Source organism: Xiphias gladius, chromosome 2 (genome assembly GCF_016859285.1).
Source record: "Xiphias gladius isolate SHS-SW01 ecotype Sanya breed wild chromosome 2, ASM1685928v1, whole genome shotgun sequence".
Classification (NCBI taxonomy): domain Eukaryota; kingdom Metazoa; phylum Chordata; class Actinopteri; order Istiophoriformes; family Xiphiidae; genus Xiphias; species Xiphias gladius.
Genome location: NC_053401.1, coordinates 4,815,374 through 4,838,231, shown reverse-complemented (window position 1 = coordinate 4,838,231; position 22,858 = coordinate 4,815,374). Strand labels below are relative to the sequence as shown.

At 42.4% G+C, this 22,858-nt stretch overlaps 1 protein-coding gene across 2 annotated transcripts; it reads left to right on the top strand.

The window, feature by feature from the left end:
• The first annotated feature begins 1,129 nt into the window (after nucleotides 1-1,129).
• On the top strand, nucleotides 1,130-22,858 carry igf1 (insulin-like growth factor 1). Of its 2 annotated transcripts, XM_040145823.1 has the most exons (5): nucleotides 1,130-1,395; nucleotides 2,828-2,987; nucleotides 17,915-18,171; nucleotides 18,515-18,550; nucleotides 20,061-22,858. In XM_040145823.1, the coding sequence occupies exons 1-5, from the start codon at nucleotides 1,348-1,350 to the stop codon at nucleotides 20,118-20,120; spliced, it is 561 nt and encodes a 186-aa protein (XP_040001757.1). In that variant the 5' UTR covers nucleotides 1,130-1,347; the 3' UTR covers nucleotides 20,121-22,858. The 2 variants fall into 2 exon arrangements, with proteins under 2 accessions (XP_040001757.1, XP_040001749.1); XM_040145815.1 differs by lacking the exon at nucleotides 20,061-22,858 and having other exon boundaries at nucleotides 18,515-19,910.

The following is a 22,858-nucleotide window of genomic DNA, read 5'->3' as shown; positions in this document are numbered from 1 at the left end:
TCCCGTTTTATGATTGGGTCACAGCACTGATCTCATGTTTAGTGGTTGGATCAGTGTTGATATCCCGTCCCAGCTGAGAACTCTCTTTAAGCCCTCGCCTCGTGTGAAGCTTCGCTCTGTCATTGCTGCTTTTTTTTCTTTCTTTTTTTTTTTTCTTTTTTTTTTTTTCCTGTGTCACAGTGGAAACACTTGGGGGGGGGGGGCACACACACAGTGGGTGCCATCTAGTGTTTTGTCGGTGCACGAGAAAGGAACCAGCCCTGCAGTGTGGCTGAAATATGAAATATGAAAAATATGAAGTAATGTCTTCTTCACTATAAATCCCCATGTGTTTTTGTCTTTTCCACTCTTTTTTCACATCAGTCACTCAGTTCACAGAGGCATCAGATGTCATCTGCAGACGAAACCTGCTTGTATTGACTGAAACTCAGCAGACAAAACCAGAGTAGTGACTGATTTATTACCAGAAATTACAGTGACAATGTGCAGAAAAGCAGCAAATCCTTCACAGAGGCAGAGTTTAGAGGGAGCAGGACTTCAAATGTGGCTTTCTGGTTATCTCTGGCTCACGTTTCGCTCTGTTTTACAAAAAAGTACACATTTTTTCCATATTCACTCCAGTGCACATGTATTCAGCTTTTTTTATTAAGCTTTTTATTAGCTGTTCGTGTTAGTAGCACTGTGTTGACTAAGTGGAAAAGCGTTTTTAATGATTTATTTTACCCTTGATCAGATCACACTTTGGATGGACTGGCTGCTGAATTACGCAGTGCCAAATTACGCACAACAACCAACGGTCGTATCATAAGCTCCAGCTCGTCTTTAACTTCTCCTCCATGAGCTTTCTGCGCAAAAAAAAAAAAAATAAATAAAAACAATAAAAAAAAAAACCCCGTGTTGTATGAGTGCGAGCTGCTGCTAGTGGGACAGCAGCGCTTTTTCTATCTTGATCTGAACTACTAACCAAGTCTTAGAGAGATCAAAATTCAATCCCGTTCTGAGAAGAGAAAAAAAAAAAAAAAAGAAAAAAAAAAGAGAGAAATGACGTTATTTGAATATGTGCCCAAAATCCTTAATGAATAACTTAGGACGAGTAGGAGGCAAATACTGCCCCAGCTGTTTCCTGTTGAAAATGTCTGTGTAATGTAGATAAATGTGAGGGATTTTCTCTCTAAATCCGTCTCCTGTTCGCTAAATCTCACTTCTCCAAAACGAGCCTGCGCAATGGAACAAAGTCGGAATATTGAGATGTGACATTGCCCGCATCTCATCCTCTTTCTCCCCGTTTTTTAATGACTTCAAACAAGTTCATTTTCGCCGGGCTTTGACTTGCGGAGACCCGTGGGGATGTCTAGCGCTCTTTCCTTTCAGTGGCATTTATGTGATGTCTTCAAGGTAACTTACCTGATTTCCTTTGACAACTATAGATTATCACCTTGATTCCTCACTATTTGCACAGAGCATCCTTACCTAGTTTAACCCGAAACAATAAAGGGGAATTGAATCGCTTCTTTATATTTTGCAGCTCTGAAATGCACGATGAATGTGGATTTATTCGGATTTTGATCCTTTTTATTCAGTTAGTGAGCAACTGTCCTGCATGTTTTGGTGTTTTTGTTTTTGTTTTGTTTCTGCTTTTTTTTTTTTTTTCTTTCCCAACAGATAATAAGAGATTGCCCCCCTCTCGCTTTCATTTACTTTTTTTTTTCTTTTTGGAAATCTCGACATGCATCGTGCGGGAGTTTCGCTGCCCGGGTGAATGGGCTTTTTCATCCTCGCCGTCTCCGCGCGCCCCGCGCTCTTTTTCACCAGAAAGCCCCAAATGCAGCTCTGCAACTTTCAAAGTAATTACTGCTGAGTCTGCATTATTAAGTGCTAAATATCTAACCTGGGGCTGCGGGGTTAAGGGAGAGGGGAGCTCAACGTGAAGTGCTTATGGGCGTCGGGACCGTGCGGTTGGGGTTGTGATGTAGATGGATAATGTCTTATGTTTATTCTCTTTATTATGTGTATTTGGCCGACTCTGCTACCTCCGCTGGGTTTGGCGGGAGAGCCGTTTTCCATCTCACATTTTGGATGGGAAAGATCCCTGGCGCTCGTCGTATCTTTTATTCGGCTTTTTGCCTTCGGAATCCACTTTTAGCTTGGTTCTGTGCGCCGACGGTGCGCCGACAGCCGCGCTTCGGCACCGGGGGAAGCGCCGACTCCTCGCTACCGACGGGTCGTTAACGATAGATCTTTAAATGTAATCGCGGATTAATGTGCACTGAGTGGCCAGATGATAAGGAGAAAAGTCTGTTTCCAATTTGGACGCGCTCCGCTCGCTTGCGCACAGGCGCTCCGGAGCATCGGAGCTGCTCAACCCTCCTGTATGAGTGGTTGAGGCTGGCATCAAGTGGAAGTTTGGATGTAATACATTTTCCTGCAGAAGCCTGTGAAGTTACCATCCGTGGCAACGGCCACTTTTATTTCTTTTTTTGTTTCCCCTTTTCTTTTCTTTTTTTTTTTTTACAGAAGGAATAGGCTGGATGTGAAAGCAAAAGCCTTGAGCTCGCTGGTTTCAATCTCATGTGTAATATTGCCACTACTGACGTGCCGTCGAGCAAGGCACCGAGCCAACAACTGTCACAGCGGCATTGCTCAGTAGCTAGCAGTGTATTAAGAAAACAGACTTTGAAAGTGCGTTTTTTTTGTTTGTTTGTTGTTTTTTTTTCATTTTTTTAGTTTTTTGCCTAAATGTGTGATCAGATGAAAAGCTCTCTTGGATGATGCTCCGCCTGGCAGCAGCGAAATTGTTAAAGCTCTCCCTCTCTCTCCCTGTGCGCAGAGTGCGATGTGCTGTATCTCCTGTAGCCACACCCTCTCACTACTGCTGTGCGTCCTCACCCTGACTCCGACGGCAACAGGGGCGGGCCCAGAAACCCTGTGCGGGGCGGAGCTGGTCGACACGCTGCAGTTTGTGTGTGGAGAGAGAGGCTTTTATTTCAGTAAGTGCACCTTTTTATTTATTCATAAAGGTTGGCTGTATCTGTCCCAGAGCTCTCCACCTCCAGCAAGCTCATAAATAAAAAAGCAGCCAGTTTGACATCTTGTCTTGACTTTTCCTGCATAAATGTTCTCTTTCTTCCTCCATTCATTCCTCTTCCACTGTTACATCTTCTCTTTAAGCTCACATTCATCCTTTTGTGTCAATGCTTGACTCTCAGTTATGGACTGTAGCCCAGATTTTGAACAAGAAACCCCAATGAAACGTAGAATAATGACAAGTAACTGTATTATTGGTGGCAAATCACACTTTTGCCCATGGGCAAAGGGCTTTAAGTGGAATTTGGCTGACTATCTCTAAGAAAGAGGAGGGGTAGAAACTAAATGTTGCTGTGAAGTTTTTTCTTTTTTCCACCAGAGAAGGGAAAAGCTACCCAAAGAAAACCCTCCACCAAGAATCCAGGATTTAAATCTCAAATTTTTCCATTAAGGGTACAACCTAGCCCAGAACAGCACAGGATATATGGAGCTACAGAGGTTAGGTGCTATGTTCCACCGGCGGCCAATGTTTCTCAGGATGTGTATCCTGATCTTTCTGTCAGAGACAAGCACTGTGACTGTACATTAGCAGTATATATGACTCAAACACCACAGAGCTGAAGTTTATAACCTCATTATTCACATTTCTCTGGCGGATATCCATCGATTTAATAAATTATCATATTAATCCACGAGGAGCGTTGTATCTCCACCAAAAGTCATTTTTTTAAAAACTTTTCTAATAACTGATCATCCTTCTGACTCCTGTGCATTTTTGACATAACGATCCATTATTAAAGGTTTGGTTCAGTCCCAATGTTATGAAAGATTTTCCACATGTGGTAGACTTTGTCAGCTGCCAATTTCAAAAAGAAGAAGATATAAGATTTCTGTGGGAAATCAGCGGCATCTATAGTGCATTTACAGTTTCTCTCTTTTTCAGTAATTGGTTGCTCTGTACCTTAACCTGAACCTGGAATGGTTTGTAGATACACCTTCTCGAGAACCTGGTGGCTGATGGAAGATTAGGGGCCAGGAGGGGTGCAGTCTTTGAATCCAAGTCTCAGTTCAGCGGTGGGAATAATGCAGTAGTGGCCAGTGTGAATTCATGCAATTTTAAAACCATTAAAAGCCCAAAATAGATAGTGCATTCCACCGGTAAGATAATCAGAAATTAGCCTACAGCCATCCTACCAGCCCTGTGAGACCTACATTGCGAACAGTAGGCCTTTGAGCTAAAGCTAAAATCAGCATGTTAGCGTGTTCACAATGAATGTGGAAACACGCTGATGTTCAGAAGGTAATGTTCACCATGTTCGCCATCTTAATTTAGCACGTTAGAATGCTAACGTTTGCGTATTAGCACCGAACAGACAGAACAGCTGAGGCCGACTGGAATGTCATTAGCTTTGCGGGTGTTTGATCATAAACGTGGACAAACACGTACTGGACAAACGAAACATTTTGACCTGATAATGGAGGTAGAATTAAGGGCTATACAGTTATTACAAATCACCTTGAGGGAGAGAAATTTAATGGAAATCCATCTAATATTGGTCGTGACATTTCACACAAGACCTCATGGTGGCGCTAGAGGAAACGTCAGGGGAGCCAATCACCAGAGTGGTTAAGTTTCATCCTCCGGGGAACATGAATATGTGAACCAAATTTCTTGGCAATTCATTCAATACTTGTTGAGATATTTCAGTCTGAGCCAAAGTGGTGCGACAACCAACCCAACTATGCCATCCGTGGAGCCTCCCTGCTGGCATGGCTCAAAACTGGACAACAGACCATAGATTATTAGTATTCACAGGCAGCACTCCTATCTGGAACTCATTTATAAGGAGGCTACTGCTGGATTACCATTTCTGTTTTTCAAAAAAAAAAAAAAGTAGCTCCAAGCCAGCTGTGTCAGGAGTGACTGTTTTACTACTCCTCCTGATGTACTCATATAAAAATGATGTGACTGATTTTTTTGTGAAATTACAACTATTTTTTATTTTTGTCAAAAATGGAATTGCTACTACACGTCTCTAACAAAATGTTGGGCCCATTTTTGGGAGGCTATATTTAATTCAATTTTGGCTAATAAGTTGTAAGTTATCTTGGCACACAGTCTGAAGGTTTTTGTCATATTTTTCCTAGTGTAACGTACCACCTTGGTTGACTCAGTATAGTCTAAATGTTGTGGAAAAAAGACCAAAATAAGACCATATTGAATAATTATATATAGTGATTTGATGGCTTGGTTTACCCTCTGCTTCCCAATTTGTTTGGAAACTGCAAATGTCTGCATGTGGTGCCCTTGACTGTCTGCAACTGATTGGCTCCTCAGCCCACTCCTTCGATGCACTACCTCGTCACTTCATCAGGACAACCTGTCATGCTGTTTGAGATAGCAAATGTGTGCATCACAAAATGGCTTCTGCAAAGGTTTTTTTGAGAATTTGACCTGCCGTCCTATGTCTCTGAACTTCACAAACTTGTCTTTGATATTTCTGCAAAGCCACAATGACTGTTTGGGCCTCTCTGTTTCAGTCGAATCAATGACCTGTCCTGCTCTGATACATTTTTGCTCTTGATGATACCAGTGTCTATGTTACCTGGTGCAGGATTTAGCACATTGTAATGGTAGCAACAATGTTCTCCATTTGCAAAAGAGCTGAAGATGTGCTCAAACATTGTGCTCTTGAGTCAAATGAGATATGACGATGGCTGTAATTTGCCTCAGAGGAGGTTGTTTTGGGCAAGGAAGCATGCTGTAGCATCCCAGAGCTCTGATCAAGTAACACTATTCCCAGACAACAACGCTGACATTGGACAATTCTGCAAAACCCCAGATTACATGCAGTGACAAAGTTTTCTTTTACTCTCGAGTCGGAATGTTTTTAGATTTCACACCGTTTACAATATCTGTGCATAACTGCATATGGTATGGTTAAAGATAGGTAAAGATTGTGCTTATGATAAATGAAATATGGTTAAGGTTAGGCAAGTAAAAATACTTGGTTGTGGCTAATAAAAATGGAAACATTAAATGCAGGTCTGTCATGGAACACAAACCCTGGTCTCCTGCCTGGAAGTCAGACATACGGATCCACCATCCCCACCTTCATATCATCCATATGTGCCTTGCTGCATAAAGGACACACTAATTCTTGCATTGACACTGAACATTGGAATTGGATCAAAAATTTGTACTTGTGGTGCAGAGTTGTCTATTATGGGCATAATTCCTAGGGTTTCTGGACTGGGCCGACAGACCTCTTAGGTCAACTGCCTGCATGCTTTCATCTTGTTCATGCAAAGCTCAGTATGCCTGATAATTGCAGTTATATTTGCATGACTCTGCAGCACACAATCCATGTCCAATGTCAACTCTTAATACCAATGAAGAAAGCACCTATATGTAGCCGAAGTAAAGGTGTGGAAGTTGGGACTGTGAATGGGTGTGATACCAGAGGTCGTGTCCAGTCACACACCGATATTTGATCTAACCCTAACCCTTGCCCTAACCTTAACCAAGTGTTTCAGTTGCATAACATTAGCCATACTATTAACCATACTAAGGTAAGGCACTGTGCAATTAAATAATCTTAAATCGTACGCATAGAATGGCCCAAAAATATCTTTGAAAGTACTAACATTTTTTGCAAAATCATCCAATATCAGCGTTCTGTCTGGCAGTAGGGTGACCATGCACCTTGCTGCTTCTCCCTACCATCCCTCTGCCAAATTCCTCCACCCCTGCATGCAGCTTTTCCAGGACCAGTCAACATCATTCTCTGCATTGGGCCCTTTGGGCCGCATTTGCCAGAGAGCTATTGGAGAGCCACCAAGCTGCTGCAAAGCTGCGAGTCTTGTTCGTCCAGATGCTGCTGGCAACACCCACATGCTGTGAAGTGGTCATGACAGCCTGCTCGATTGCCAGTTTTCTGCCAGTTCAGACTTTTTGGTCTTTTGATTCTCTCTGCTGCAGCACTTCTCTTGTACAAATGGCCATGTTCTGTCCATTTAGGCTGAGAGACAGTGGAAGTTTATGGGCTACATGATCAAATATTACATTTTAGTAAATGCAGACCTTGAATTTTTCTTGCAAGCTCAATTTCTCAATAGGCATCAGCCACTATTTGGTTCTGAGTAGCTTCAGCGTGCAGTCAAAGTTTCTATTTAATTAAATGATCAAATCCTGAGAGACTAGTAGATCCTCTGGTAATGTTTTCTCAATTTGAAGGTTTGTGAATTGGTTCAAAGAAATGTCTGCAGCTGTTGGTAAAAGTTCATGAAATGTTTAAGTTAGCACTACTGTCCATATTCATCTTGAGAGAACGTGTTGAAAAGAGGCCAATATAACTCATGAATCCTGATGCAGGATACACTTCTTAAACAGGAACAGACCCTTTCGTGGTAGGGGGAATTTATTCCTTCTTTCCTGCATTACCTTGCACTGAACAGTCACTGAACTGCACAGCATCCATCTATCAATGCCACATTCTCCTGTGTTGAAAAAGAGGTGTATTTCACGAACACTCCATCCTTTTTCTGAAAAGATGATGAGGTTTGAGCAGCAGGGTGCTGTGCCTTGGAAAATATGCTGTTCTCTGTCTTCCTCGGTTTCTCTTGCTCACTCATATTCTCGCTGTCATTCCTTTTTCTTCTTCTCTCCTTCAGTCGCCACATGTACCAGGGGCTGTTTGCATAAAATATCTGGAGAATCTATTTGGGTTCTGTCGTCTATAGGACACAGCAGTATAACAGCTTGGCCAAAGGAGGCGTGCTCCTTTCCCTGAACTCTTCCCCTCCAGTCTGGCCATGTTGAACTTGGCAACCCTCTGATTGATAATGTGTCCAGAGACAGTGTTGCAACGACAGTGGGCTTTCTGTGCAGAGAGTGCTTTTGCCAATCCACCTTACGCATTTCACCAGTAAAGTAGCACACTTGCATGTGAAGACTGCAGATTTCCTACCCTGACAGAAATGCTAAATACTAGTTGGTGGAAATTCTTTTTTTTTTTTTTTTTTAAGGTAATGAAACAAACTGCGGTCTCAGAAACAGAAAAAAAATCCACAACTGTAGTCAGTTTTTCCAATTATTAGCCTGACCTAGAAATCCTCAGTTGTCTTTGTAATGCTTTAGCAGGCAGGACCGTGGGGTGATTTCACTGGGATGTTCATTCCATGAATCAGATCTGTTATGGGAGTATTTTTGGCTAAAGTGTAAGTGCTAAGTAGCTCCATGTCCTAAGTCTCTTTTAGTTCATGGTGAAATATTCTCACTTATTCTAGAGTGAGCATGAAATATATAATCTTACTGTTGATTTCTGCGAAATGAATGATGCTTAAACTCTCATGAATTACAACAAGATGGAATAATCCATCGGTTTCGGCCAAGACCTAACTGCTGGTACATGAAGTTCTTATAAAAAAAAGAGCAGCCAAATATGAAACATGGTAATTGTTTTTTTAGGTGTTTTGGCTTGAATTTATGGCATGTGAATTGAAGGTGGAAAGGAGAGGGGAGAGGGGAGGAAAACTGCTTTTTTAGCAGCCATTGATGAGACTTTCTCTTCAGTGTTCTCTCCCTGTCAATTTTATTCAAAGCTACTAGAACTGGAGAGAGAGGTAGAATGTGTAAACAGCACGTCACATGCATGCACGCACACATGCACACACTCAAACACACACATAGCTAGGCCTTGTCCCTCAGCAGCAGGGGATTATGTGGATTACTGGATGATCAGGACACCCTCCCTCCCCTCCCCTCGCCTCCCCACTTTTACACTGAACCTGAGCACACAGCGGAAGGCACCAAAATCTGAAGAAAGACCTCCTGTGTCCTCTCTGTCACTGCAAAAAGGTGTCATTTTCCAATTATGAGCTGAACCAAAAATCTCCGACCCTTGTGTGAATTAAAGCTAAAATGAACAAAGAGGCATCTCATGAAAAGGACAGACAGGCATCCTCCAGATTTAGATCTGTATATTAGGTGAAGTTGAGAATTGAGGGATTTGAGGACACTCAGGGACTAAACACTACTCTACCTTTTAAAAAACTTCAGTCAGTTTAACCCAATTACATAATGTTGGACCTCTACAAAGAAAAATGAGGACATATCTAGTTGCATTAGTGCACAGATCACCAAGATTTATAGATGATATCCTGGACTATTTTGGCATTCTTTCTTCTTCACCTTAGGCTGTCTCTTAAATTTTCTTGCAGTTCGCATTCCAGTTGTAAAAGAACCAAACAATCCTGCACATTGTCGATCACTTCTTCTCACTTTATTGCCAATGTTTCCACAAGATTAGATACAGTGACCAAGGATAATCCTGTTTAAGACCCCAATAAAAAATCTTTAACTCCAGTTAAATTCTTATTCCTTGTAATTTCTATTGCTAATGCTTTAGTTGCCAACAAAAATAGGTATGGTGAAAAGGGGCAACTCCGTCTAACCCCCCTTGATATAGTGATATATTGTGACAGATACCAACTGGCCACCAAGGCATCCTGCACACTGTTGAGTACTGTCACTTGTACTGATGTTTTCCTTCATCAGGAATAAATATGGACCAAAACACAAAATTAACAAAGTGATCAACAGTTTGCAGGAATTTTTATTTTTTATTTTTTAAGCTTTAATGATTTTGTCAAAACTATTACCTGTTGGCATTCACATTATACACAAGAAAAAGAATGTACCTCAGAAGAAAATATGAGAAATATTTTTGTTTCTAATTTTTGTTGCTAATGTTTCACTAACAAAAACTGATACAGAGACAAAGGACAACCTTGTCTAAAACAACTTTATTCCACCCATTATGTACATTCTTGCTTGAGGAATTTATTATTCATAACTTTGTCCCAGTTTATTCAAGAACTATCAAAGGTAATCAACATGAACATCAATACATTTATAAACACTTCCAAAATCAGCTGAAGAAATAGCCCTGTGATCTTTTCTTTTTTAAATAATTGAATAATTTCCAAAAAATCTACCCTCAATAAATCAATTTTTATCTACATTGATAATGTCGTGAACAGCACTTTTAGTTCTAGTTGGAATACATTTGGATAAGATTTTGGTGTCACACACACAGTAATGTGAGGAACACTTCACTCGTGCCATAAACTCTTTGTGGTACCAGTGATAAAGAGGTAGTTTCCAGTACTTTAGCAGCTCTTATAGTCCCTGCCCAGCTGTAAACTGCCTGACACTTTGCAGGAAGAGCAGTGCACCGGCTCCAAGAATCCACTGGTTTTTATTGACCATGACCAAGCTGTAAAACTCAGATGCTTTCTGTACCACTCTGGAATGGGGGAATCGAGCCATCCCTCTCCGTTCCTTAGAGGTGTCACGGTTCTCAGAAAAAGGACACAAGAGCACGACTCGGGAGGCAGATGTAAAAGTAAACAGTCATACTCAAAAAAAAAAAAAATGAGGATACAATAATCCAAGCAGGCAAACAAAGTACAAAGGGTCGGGCTGAGGCAAAATCCAAAGAAAACATAGGCAAGGTCTAAAACATGATCAGATTCAAAACAGGCAGGCAAAGAACAGAGTGCTGGAAAGCTAAGGCACATGGCACGAAGACAATCTCGCACAGAGCAACTGGCAACGGACCAGTATATATACTAAGGAGCTAATGAGGGAATAGGGAATAGGTGAGCAGGTGAGTGGGGAGAAGGCGCAGTTCGGGTGATTCTACTGTCGGGACAGGCAGGCAGGTGGGAGTGGCAGGGTTTGAATTGACAGCAGAATTAGAACATGTACACACGAACAACTGGACTGAATAGAGGGCTTTCTTTGACTGGTTTAATGCCGGAGACGTGGAATGTGGAACAGATCTTTAAGGGACATGGAAGGTGCAGGTGCACCGCTGCAGGGTTAATGACTTTGGAGATGGGGAATGGCCCAATGAATCTGGGAGCCATCTTTCGGGACTTAAACATAAAGGTAGGTCCTGAGTAGAGAGCCAAATTCTGTCCGTGGTGCTGTGGAGCGCCTCTGGCTGGCCGCTCTTTAGGTACCTCTCAGAGGTCCGGAGAAGAGTGGAGCAGGCCCTGAGCCAGGTGTGGTGGCAGCGTCTAATGAATACCTGGACAGAAGGGTTACACCCTCTCAGGAGTACTGGATGGGGGACAGGCCAGTGGTGGAAGTGGGAAGAGTCTTGTGGGCGTATTCGACCCACAATAGCTCCTTGGCCCAGGAGGAAGACACATGAGAGGTGACGCACCACAGGGCCATTTCCATCACCTGGTCCTTCTGTTCAGTTTGGCCATTGGAGTGGAACCCCGAGGACAGACTGGCCAAAGCCCCCAGAAGCCTGCAAAATTCCTTCCAGAAACAGAAGGTGACCTGGGGCCTCCGGACAGAGACAAAGGACAACCTTGTCTAAAACAACTTTATTCCACCCATTATGTACATTCTTGCTTGAGGAATTTATTATTCATAACTTTGTCCCAGTTTATTCAAGAACTATCAAAGGTAATCAACATGAACATCAATACATTTATAAACACTTCCAAAATCAGCTGAAGAAATAGCCCTGTGATCTTTTCTTTTTTAAATAATTGAATAATTTCCAAAAAATCTACCCTCAATAAATCAATTTTTATCTACATTGATAATGTCGTGAACAGCACTTTTAGTTCTAGTTGGAATACATTTGGATAAGATTTTGGTGTCACACACACAGTAATGTGAGGAACACTTCACTCGTGCCATAAACTCTTTGTGGTACCAGTGATAAAGAGGTAGTTTCCAGTACTTTAGCAGCTCTTATAGTCCCTGCCCAGCTGTAAACTGCCTGACACTTTGCAGGAAGAGCAGTGCACCGGCTCCAAGAATCCACTGGTTTTTATTGACCATGACCAAGCTGTAAAACTCAGATGCTTTCTGTACCACTCTGGAATGGGGGAATCGAGCCATCCCTCTCCGTTCCTTAGAGGTGTCACGGTTCTCAGAAAAAGGACACAAGAGCACGACTCGGGAGGCAGATGTAAAAGTAAACAGTCATACTCAAAAAAAAAAAAAATGAGGATACAAAAATCCAAGCAGGCAAACAAAGTACAAAGGGTCGGGCTGAGGCAAAATCCAAAGAAAACATAGGCAAGGTCTAAAACATGATCAGATTCAAAACAGGCAGGCAAAGAACAGAGTGCTGGAAAGCTAAGGCACATGGCACGAAGACAATCTCGCACAGAGCAACTGGCAACGGACCAGTATATATACTAAGGAGCTAATGAGGGAATAGGGAATAGGTGAGCAGGTGAGTGGGGAGAAGGCGCAGTTCGGGTGATTCTACTGTCGGGAAAGGCAGGCAGGTGGGAGTGGCAGGGTTTGAATTGACAGCAGAATTAGAACATGTACACACGAACAACTGGACTGAATAGAGGGCTTTCTTTGACTGGTTTAATGCCGGAGACGTGGAATGTGGAACAGATCTTTAAGGGACATGGAAGGTGCAGGTGCACCGCTGCAGGGTTAATGACTTTGGAGATGGGGAATGGCCCAATGAATCTGGGAGCCATCTTTCGGGACTTAAACATAAAGGTAGGTCCTGAGTAGAGAGCCAAATTCTGTCCGTGGTGCTGTGGAGCGCCTCTGGCTGGCCGCTCTTTAGGTACCTCTCAGAGGTCCGGAGAAGAGTGGAGCAGGCCCTGAGCCAGGTGTGGTGGCAGCGTCTAATGAATACCTGGACAGAAGGGTTACACCCTCTCAGGAGTACTGGATGGGGGACAGGCCAGTGGTGGAAGTGGGAAGAGTCTTGTGGGCGTATTCGACCCACAATAGCTCCTTGGCCCAGGAGGAAGACACATGAGAGGTGACGCACCACAGGGCCATTTCCATCACCTGGTCCTTCTGTTCAGTTTGGCCATTGGAGTGGAACCCCGAGGACAGACTGGCCAAAGCCCCCAGAAGCCTGCAAAATTCCTTCCAGAAACAGAAGGTGACCTGGGGCCTCCGGACAGAGACAAGGACTCTGGGGAGGCCGTGCAGGCGAAAAACATGGTATAACAATAGTTCTGCAGTCTCTTTGGCAGTGGGATGATTGGGCAGAGGAATAAAGTGTGTAGATTTGGAAAAGTGGTCAATAACAAACAGAATGGCATACCTTCAGAGTGGGGCAGAGCAGTGAGAAAGTCCAGGGATATATGGGACCAGGGTCAATGAGGTACTGGCAGGGGTTGGAGGAGACTCGCAAGGCTTTGGTGGCAAGACTTGTGTTGTGAGCTGATGGGACAAGCAGCCACAAATTCCCATGTGTCCTCCTCCATGGGGGACCACCAGTACTGCTGACGGAGGAGGGCCAATGTGCGCTGCACCCCAGGGTGGAGGACATGGGAGTGGAGATGATCAGGGACAAAGAGGCGGTCATCTAGAAAGTTACTGGGTACAGGAAAATTATAATTAAACTGTTTGAACTTACCCTGTCCCAGATCAGAGCTCCAACCACACAGAATGGGGGAAGTAACCCCTCTGTCTTTGCAGGGTTCTCCTTCATCTGAAACTGACGAGAGAGGACGTCAGGTTTGACATTCTTGGAACCTGGGCGGTAGGAGAGAGTGAAACAAAAGCGGTTAAAAAACAAAGCCCACCAGACTTGGCGGGAACTCAACCATTTGGTGGTGCATATGTATTCTAGACTTTTAGGATCAGTCAAAACCACAAAGGGGAGTTTTGCCCCTTGGAGCCAGTGTCCCCACTCCTCAAATGCCAACTTAACTGGCAGCAGCTCCCAGTTGCCTATGTCATAATTTCTTTCTGCAGATGACAGTCTCCAGGAGAAGAAGATGCAGGGGTGCACCTTCAGAGGTGTCCACCTACACCACAAACTGCCTAAAGGGATCAGGGAGAGTGAGAATGGGGGCAGAGGCAAAGCGTCACTTGAGTTCTTGAAATTCTACCTCTGTGGAGGGAGACCAAGAGAAGGGGCTCTTAAAGGAGGTAAGGGATGTGAGGAGGAAGCCGTGGAACTGTAATTCTGGATGAAGCATCTGTAGAAGTTGGCAAATCCTAGGAAACGCTGAAGTTGTTTGTGGGACATGGCGTTGAGGCCATTCCATGACTGCTAGGACCTTGGCTGGAATCATCTGGATACTTCCCCTCCTGAGCAAAAGCCCCAGGAAGGAAACTTCCAGGACATGAAACTCACACTTTTTTTTTGTTTAAAAAAGAGTTGGTCCTCTAGGAGTTTCAAAAGCGGGAATGGTAGGCAGGTTGGAGAGGCAGGGTTTTCATGACAGCAGAATTAGAAGATGTAATAACTACTGGACTGAATGAATAAAAGGGTGAATGAGCAGACTGAAACTCAGAACCATGACAAGAGGAATGAACACTATGTGTGGTGAGCCTGTCAAACATCAAATTAAAGATGTTAGTTGGAGTAATGCAGTGGCATCCAATCAAACGCTTAGTACAACCTAAATCCTGACAGGTTGAAGGTAGCTGAATATTTTTCAATTAAGAAGGGTGCTGACAGATTAACATCTAAATTAATACTCTTTATAGGTGGTTCTGAAAAGCTTGTAACCTGCTAATTCATGGAGGAAAGCGGCTGTAGACAGGTTGGATTAACAGCAGATACAATTTATTTCAAAGGCGAGTGAGAGTTACGGAAAAAAGAGACTATGCGAGAACATATCAAAATGTCTTTTCAAAAGACTTCTGCAGCATAAGGCTGTGTGGATGAATGAGCAAGGGGCAACAATTAGCCCATTCCACACTTGATAACAAACTTTGACAGTGGAGTAAATCTACTGTAACTGTGCAGAAATTGTATATTTACCATTTTTCTCCTCGGAAATAAATCATTACTATAAATACACAAAAATTAACTGGGCACAGCTGTACTCTACCTTGTAATGATAGCTGAAACGTGCTTGACATGCTTTTTAATCTATCCTGAAACTCTCCTTCATCATCATGTGTGATCCCTGCATCCTCTTCCCAGCATCCATTTCAAACAGCAGAAGGCCATGAGGAGGGAAGCACTGGAAGAAAAGGTTGTTTACTGTTATTTGTTTAACAACAGTCAGAGGAAACAACTCTTTGTTTATGAGGGATTACAGCAGTTATCCATGGAATTGAAGCATTTAAAACCTTCCAAAGCTTTTAGACCTGATTATTATATGCTTGTTTTTCCCCAACCTGCCCGAACTGATTATCCTACATGCTTCAACCGGTGCCAGCTGATTTTTCTCTCCCTTCCAGCTGTTTTTGCAGCAGGGTTGCAAGCTATTTTCAGAATAATAGCGGACGTTAATTTGTAAGGCCTTATTGGGAGAGATTGGAAAACAGGCCAGGCAAGGAGGCATGGCCCCTCTTTTGGCTTTCAGTAGCCATTATATAATCGCCAGCCATGGCTCAATGTCATATTTCTCAAAATTTATTGACATCAGGTGTTATTATAACTGCCAAGGCTGGTCCTACTGATACACACCACAGGGGAGAAATAGCAGATTTTGTTTGTTCAGACAAATGAAAGCACAGAAAAGAATTACCATGAAAAACACAGTGGAATGCCTGGCTATAAAAGATGCCTGTCAATTAATCTCAATTGAATAAAAATACAGATGTCAAAAGCTAAATTAAGATTTTTTTTAGTTTAGATATTTCATTTAACACATTTATTTTGGGAGTCTGAGATCTGGGTAAATCTAGTTCCTCTGTTCCCTAAATAATGCAGGTGTACAGTGTATTTTTAGCATCATTCTACCTGATGTGCAACATGAAAGCCTCTCTATTGTCCCCCTTTTTCCTCCCTCTCATTCACACCTCCATTAGCTTCACCTCTGCTTTGTGTCTGGGGGTCCAGGGAGAAAGATGCTTCTGTTTCTGAATGAAAGCTGCTCTCTGTCCAAAACAACATTGTCAGGACAAGGCAGACGGAGAACAGAAGTTAATGCACTTTGTCAGCACTGGCAGGCTTCTGAGCCAAGAGCTATTAACTCTGAGAGGGAAAGGCATTTCCTCCTTGTAAATGCCATATTAAATTATTATTATTTCATTTGGTAACAGGGAAAAGCCCATCAGGGCTATATTGCTCAAGGTGAGTTTTTCTAAAGGCCACCAAAAGAGGGTGGGCTTTGGGGGGTAAGGGAGTTGAAAAAGGAAGTGAGTATTGGCGTCATGGTAACTTTATGTGGTCATTGAGTCAAAAAGCTGTGTGTCACACCTTTAAATGGTCTTTTACCTATTTAAATTAGACTACAACAACACAATATCCACTGCACCTCTGCCTGCCCCGACTTCCTCTCTTTACCTTATGGTCATTTCTTGGCGTAAAAAGTACCTTCATCATACCTCCATCCTCTACATCCATGTTCCCTGAGTGAACCTTCAGGGTGCTCAGGCTTCTGTCAAATGAAAATGTGAATGAACAGTGGGGCATAGCCAATGGGGGTGCGGCCTCAAAGCCTGCCTGGCTGTTTGTGCAGGTTGATCGGGCCCAGAGGGCTTGTGGTTTAGCCTCGCTGGACGAGCCTGTGTGTAAAAGATACCTGGGCCAAAATGGCTGAGCGTGATATTCTCAGCATTTGGGTGACTGCGACCCCCTTTACAGGGAAGCAGCTGCCAGAAAGGGTCCACAGTGTGCAATGTGATACACTGTAAATTTTACACGGAAGAAATCTATGTTATTGAGGCTGTTCATACTGCTTTATTACAAGCATAGTGCCTGGCCGCTAGCCACAACTTGTTTGATTAATTCTGCTAACAGATCTGAGGCATTGTCGAGGGAAAAAAAAATCAGATTTATAGAAGATGAATGGACTATTTGCTAAAGCCCTAGCCCCGTATTTGCTACACCTGTCAAGCTTTCCGTTCTCGCACAGTTCATATGCAGTTTACAATGTTGTGGGCAGAATGCCACAATTCTTAGTAAATTTCAAAACAATGAGCCCTTGAGTTTGGAAAGAAGTAGACAAGAGCAGGCTTCATTTCTTGCTGGCATTCGTTGATTTTGTTGGCTGCCAATAGCAGATTTTAAAAAGTCAGCAACCTTACCGTTCATGACACATGTAAAAAGCATGGAAATTAAGAAACAGCAGTAGTCTACATAAATCTGCTTAGCTGCTTAGCATACATTCTAGGCCAAGCAAGACAGAGGTTAGATTTATGGTCTATCCTTTGTAATTTCAAACTGTAGGTTTCACTTTTAACGTTCCAAGAGAAAAGGCCGTTCTCTCTATGTAATGCTATCTCAGTCGACAAATTTTGGCTGGGGTTACTGGAGTCTAAACTTTCCCAAATCCAGTAGGGCTAGTTAGCCTACACTCTGATGTAGTACCGTCTAAGACTAGCTTCCACACAGTATAGAAATACTTCACAGGGAATGTGCTGGTAATGAACAGGGCTTTTTTTTCTTTAAAAGTAACCTTTAATCCAACAAAATAAGGCAAATGCCGCTAGTCTCAGAAGTTACGCTGGGTTTTTACTGTAAGGAGTAAGCTAGTTAGCTGGGCATGCTAATATGCATCAGAGCAGATAAACACACTATTAATCAATTCCTTACACTTTGGCTCGAGTATGTTTGGTTTTGGAGAGGGTAAAAAAAAGAAATCATCATCCACACTGTTTATTTACAGAGTTTTGCTCCTCCTACAGCCCCGTACACAACGCTTCAACGTGTGTGGAAATCCAAAGCTTGAAAGGCCTGCTGTGGCTAGTTATGGTTGCTAAACTATGATAAGACAATCTTGGTTCAGCTGTTAAGCTAACGGTCATTTATGGATGTTATAAACGCTGTTTATTTGGACAATGACAAAAACCACTGAAGGAATTCACAACCCAGAAATTCACCATTAATGTTGTCAGCCATGGTGTTGCCAAATCTTCTTCTGTCTCCTCAGTTATCTAACTCCTCTTGTTGTCCTTCTCAAACAGGTAAACCAACAGGCTATGGCCCCAATGCACGGCGATCACGTGGCATTGTGGACGAGTGCTGCTTTCAAAGCTGTGAGCTGCGGCGCCTGGAGATGTACTGTGCACCTGCCAAGACTAGCAAGGCAGCTCGCTCTGTGCGTGCACAGCGCCACACAGACATGCCGAGGGCACCTAAGGTTAGTACCGCAGGGCACAAAGTGGACAAGGGCACAGAGCGTAGGACAGCACAGCAACCAGACAAGACAAAAAACAAGAAGGTGAGCACAGCACCGAACAGATACACTCTTAAAAAAAAAGGTTTACTCATCAGGAAATGTGGAAAGAAAAAGAGAATAGTATTGATGTTTTAGTAGCTTCTGTCAGAGCATGCACTGTTTTCACCTGTTTCCATTCTTTATGCTAAGCTAAACTAAACAGCTAATGGCTGTTGTAAAATAGTCAGTGAACAGACATGAGATTGGTATCATCTCACTAAGCACATTTTTCAAAGTGTCAAACTGTTACTTTAAGGAGTCAGTAGGTTCAACTTTACTAGCAGTTTACTGTATAGCAAGAGAAATTAATCCATCCAACTTAAGTGGTTTCATTTTCCTCCCACAGAGACCTTTACCTGGACATAGTCACTCATCCTTTAAGGTACGCTTGCAAATGGATACTTTTCATCTCATTGTCTTGTTATCAATATTGTTATTTCATTTAAACCTGTATCAACCACATAGTCTCTAATTTGACATTCTTAAGATTTTTCAAAAGCAGAACAAGCATTATTTGAAATGGGAGACGTTCATTTACACAATCTTAGCTCTGAAATCTTAATCTCTTGGCCAAATAAAGAAACTGTTAGGTCTAAATGCAGACTCTGTTTCATCCTCGAGTTGCCAACCTTTGAGAGTGTGATCCTTTTAAGATTCGACCGTATGCTTTTTACCCTTCTCTCAAAAAAGAAAACCATTAGCAAGAGAAGGAACTAAGTGGTTTTTGTGGTAGACCCAGTGGCACTCCCGCTCCCCAGGCAGAATCTCCACTCTGCTACTGTACATTATGTGCTGAAATTCTGGCATCTCACCATAACAGACTGACGCATGCAAGGTCTGGAGATGAAACATGTCATGTCATGTTTGGTGTATCAACATGTGCAGTGGTTTCCATACCACTCATCTGTTCATTAATTTGTGGATTGTGTTGCGACGGTGGTTTTGCTGTATGAACCCTCTTATATATCTCCTAAAGTCAAACTAGAATGTGAATATTTCTCACTTTTTGTGTCAGGAAATATATATTCTAACTCACTGGATGTAGACTGTGGGTATAAGCCTACCATTGGCCGTGTGTCTCACGCGGCATTTTCCTCCCCTTCTGCTATCTGCCTTTCAATGTTTTGAAAATCCCCCTCGCTACGGGGAACAACAGCCTCCGCGCTAGCAGCAAGTTTGGATGAAGATTTGGATTGCACAATCACACAGTCGTCATAGGTCTTTTACTATTTTTTGTGGCATTTTCTTCACGGGCAACGAGCCATTTTAATTACAGTGCTCGCCTGCCCACGTACAAATGTTCCACCAAAACAAGTTCCCCCCGACGCTATTTTGCAGGGGCACTGTCGCTGCATACTGGGCTTAGTGCCGCACAAGACGATTGAGATTGGTTTAAAGAAATACAAACAAGCCAGAGCGTGTTTTTTCCCCAATAGCAAAGTGATGATAGGTGCACCCAGCGCTGACCCAGGCCTGTTGAGATAGGTCCAGCTGTGCAAGACTAGGAAATACTGTATAAACTATAGTGATTCTACAGCTGATCTGCATATATTTGTAGAATCAGATAAGGTACTTGCTTTTGGGCAGGTGGTTTGCTCGGCACCTCTTTCCTGTTGTCAACTTCTGTGGTGCACAACTGAATGCTTCTGAATGTTGAAGAGCACTGAGCGTTGGCCATGTACTATTAGCAACTCATTGTGCTACTAAGTTTGTATTTCAAGCCCAAGTTTATTTTACACCAACAGATTTTCAAAAACAGTTGTTCAACAACTGTTTTTTTTTTTCTTTTGTTTTTTTTTTGGTGCAGATTTCAGATTTTCCAAAGAAGGTCATCTCTTAACCTTGTTATACCTTTGCCATGTGTCTAAGTATGTGTTTCTTTTTTATTTCAGGAAGTGCATCAGAAAAACTCAAGTCGAGGCAACACGGGGGGCAGAAATTACAGAATGTAGGGAAGGAGCGAATGGACAAATGCCCAGCAACTTGGGAAGAGAGAAGGGAGTGGCCTTACCCGGTACCCCTGTGGAATGGTTCACTGTAAAACAAAACAATGAGGATGCTAACAATGGTCCGAGAAGCTCTTCAAAATGATTGAAACCTGAGGGCTAAGTGGTGTTTAAGGGTTTGATGAGGGATCTTGTGATTATTTTATACACTGCACCATTCCATATCGGGAGGAATTCTTTGTTAATGCAATGTAACAGACTAGTTTAGCTGCTGAGACACGAACAAGAGCTTATTATACCTCCATGTGTGAGCTGCAGCAACCCCTGGCTCCAGGAAAGGTGGGAACGGATCTGGGCTTCAGCCAATCAGAGAGCAGGTGGCTTGAGAATGAGTGGTCCATCCTGTCCCCTGAACTTTGTGGAGGTATATCCTTTTACTCTGAGAGAGTGGATTCATTCCACTCCTCTGGTAAGACAGGATATTTTATCACCGGTCACATTTAACAGTTACTACCCAAGTCAAAATCTGATTATCTTATCTTCGGAGTTTGTTTTCATGCACCATGCATTACCAAGGAAATTTTTAAAAGAGTAAAACAAGGTTTGCTTTAAAGGACAAAGACCAGGCGGCTCATTATCAGATTTTAAACGTTGTTGTAGTTATTTTTCCTTGAGCCCAAATCAAATCCCTACTTCTCAGTAACTGAAGGCAGGGTTCTTATATCTAAATGGAGTCGCTAGAAGGTTTGAGTCCAATCCAAATCCTTCCTAAGTCTCAGGAAGTGTTGAGATCCTGAGGACTGAGTCCACAATCCAAACACTTCTATAACAACAAATCAAGCACTATTACAGGGGATTTTGAGGAAGGTGGGACGTACAGTAGGTACTAGAAATACAAGATGGTACAAAATAGGAAATCACATTAGCCAGAAGCAAACTGAATCAAGTTTTTTGGTTAGTAAGTACATGGTGCTTGTTTGGTTGTCAGAAATGGGTCATCCGTTGGATTCAAAGTTCATTTTGCATAAGTGAGTGGAATAAGTCAAATAGCGACAATCAAGGGAAATGTTTGTCTTCTGGATTCTTTTCACATGTCACCACCCTGGCCAAATCTGATTTTTGTCAGCATTCCAGTGACACGGTGATCAACATTTGAGTCTGAGTGGAGGCCTGAGTTCAAGGTTCAAGCCAATTCATGAAAGTTTAGTCACTGCAATTCAATAAGCACTCTAAAAAAACCCCACCAGGATCAACTAGAGTAAAATCTTCTTTCTTGTTCTCGTGAAGAACTAACAAAATCTTCCTGAATCTCCCAATACCGAAGTTTAAAGCAAAAGACGGAGAGGCTGTAACAATAGTCACTTAGACGGAGAAGTTTAATGATTGATCAATCTTGGCCTGTGTTATTTTGTTAGTTTAGGGAGGCCAAGAACTTTGCTACTTCAGTTGTCGCTTGGACTGCATTATCTGCCATGATGGTGAGAGTACAACAAAACTCCACAGCATCCATTGCAAAGTCCACCAGAGAAATAAGCAGATTAAACGATTTGGTAAATATTGCAAACCAAAACAACAAGTCCTCCTGGAGATGTGAGATACAGCACACATATAACAGTACACAAACACACATACAAAGCACCCAGTGTAAATGAGAGTTGTGTAACTGTGAGCAAGGGTCAAGCACACACAGACAACACATACACAAATGAAAAGCCAGTTCTGAGAAGTCCTTGCATGAGGACCGCCAGTCATGGCTGTTTGTTCTAGCCTCCATGTGGATTTACAGTCATTTTATCGCACAAACCGCCCAAGACATCTCATCTCTGGCTCTGCCTCCTCTGCCTGTGTATAATCAAACAGTACTCCCATTTATGTTAACCTATGCATTGCTATCATTCATTGTACATGACGGTTTCATATAAAAAAACTGTATTAAGAATCCTATCCACTGTATAATGGTGCTATTTTGTAGTTTGTTACTTGCAAGAGATGGCTAAGACAGACAGATGGCAGGGCTTACATTGGAGGTCTTCCCTTTTGCACAGCCTTGTGGCCACCATTTTAATAGTGTTTTTATTTGTAAGCTGTTTCAATAAGGTAGTAGTGTAAGCGAGTAAATGTATCTGTGTGAAATCTGTGAATGCATGGAGAATTAAAAATAAGAAAATACCATGTTGTGGTCCCAAGAAGGCAAAATGCTATTTTTTCTACTGTTTTTAAATTATTTTCTCAATATAGATCCCTTATGCCAAATAACTTGACAAAAGTACTGTGAACTGTGATTCTTCCAATTGTATTGAGATTGTTAAAAGTCATGGTGTGCTTTTGTCTGTCCTGAGATGTGTGTGTACATGCACCTCCCTCGAGGCCATGAAGCTTCCACAAAGCGAGACTACGTAACTTTTGCTGAACAGCGGCCAATGTGGCCCCAAGTGATAATTATTGGACAATCATTACACATTGGATTTGCCCTCATTTCCCAAGATTGTAATTCGTCAGATGCTTTAAAGACATCATCATGTTTATCCGTAACATGCTAAATTGTAGCGTAACAGTGACTCAAGTAGTGAAGAGCTATAAAGTCAGTAAATGTACTCAGTCATCTAGCTTAAAAGAGTAGTTTGAAACTTGAAATTTGCTTACTTGTTTTCTTGACCAGTTAGATGAGAAGATCGATACGACTCTCATACCTGTCCATTAAATATAAGGCTTCAGCCAGTAGCCAGTTAGCTTATCTTAGCACA

Coding starts and splice junctions, on each gene's coding strand:
- igf1 (XM_040145815.1), top strand. CDS start 1,348: ATGTCTAGCGCTCTTTCCTTTCAGTGGCATTTATGTGATGTCTTCAAG. Junction 1,396..2,827: donor ATTTATGTGATGTCTTCAAG/GTAACTTACCTG, acceptor CCCTGTGCGCAG/AGTGCGATGTGCTGTATCTC. Junction 18,172..18,514: donor ACAAGACAAAAAACAAGAAG/GTGAGCACAGCA, acceptor TTCCTCCCACAG/AGACCTTTACCTGGACATAG.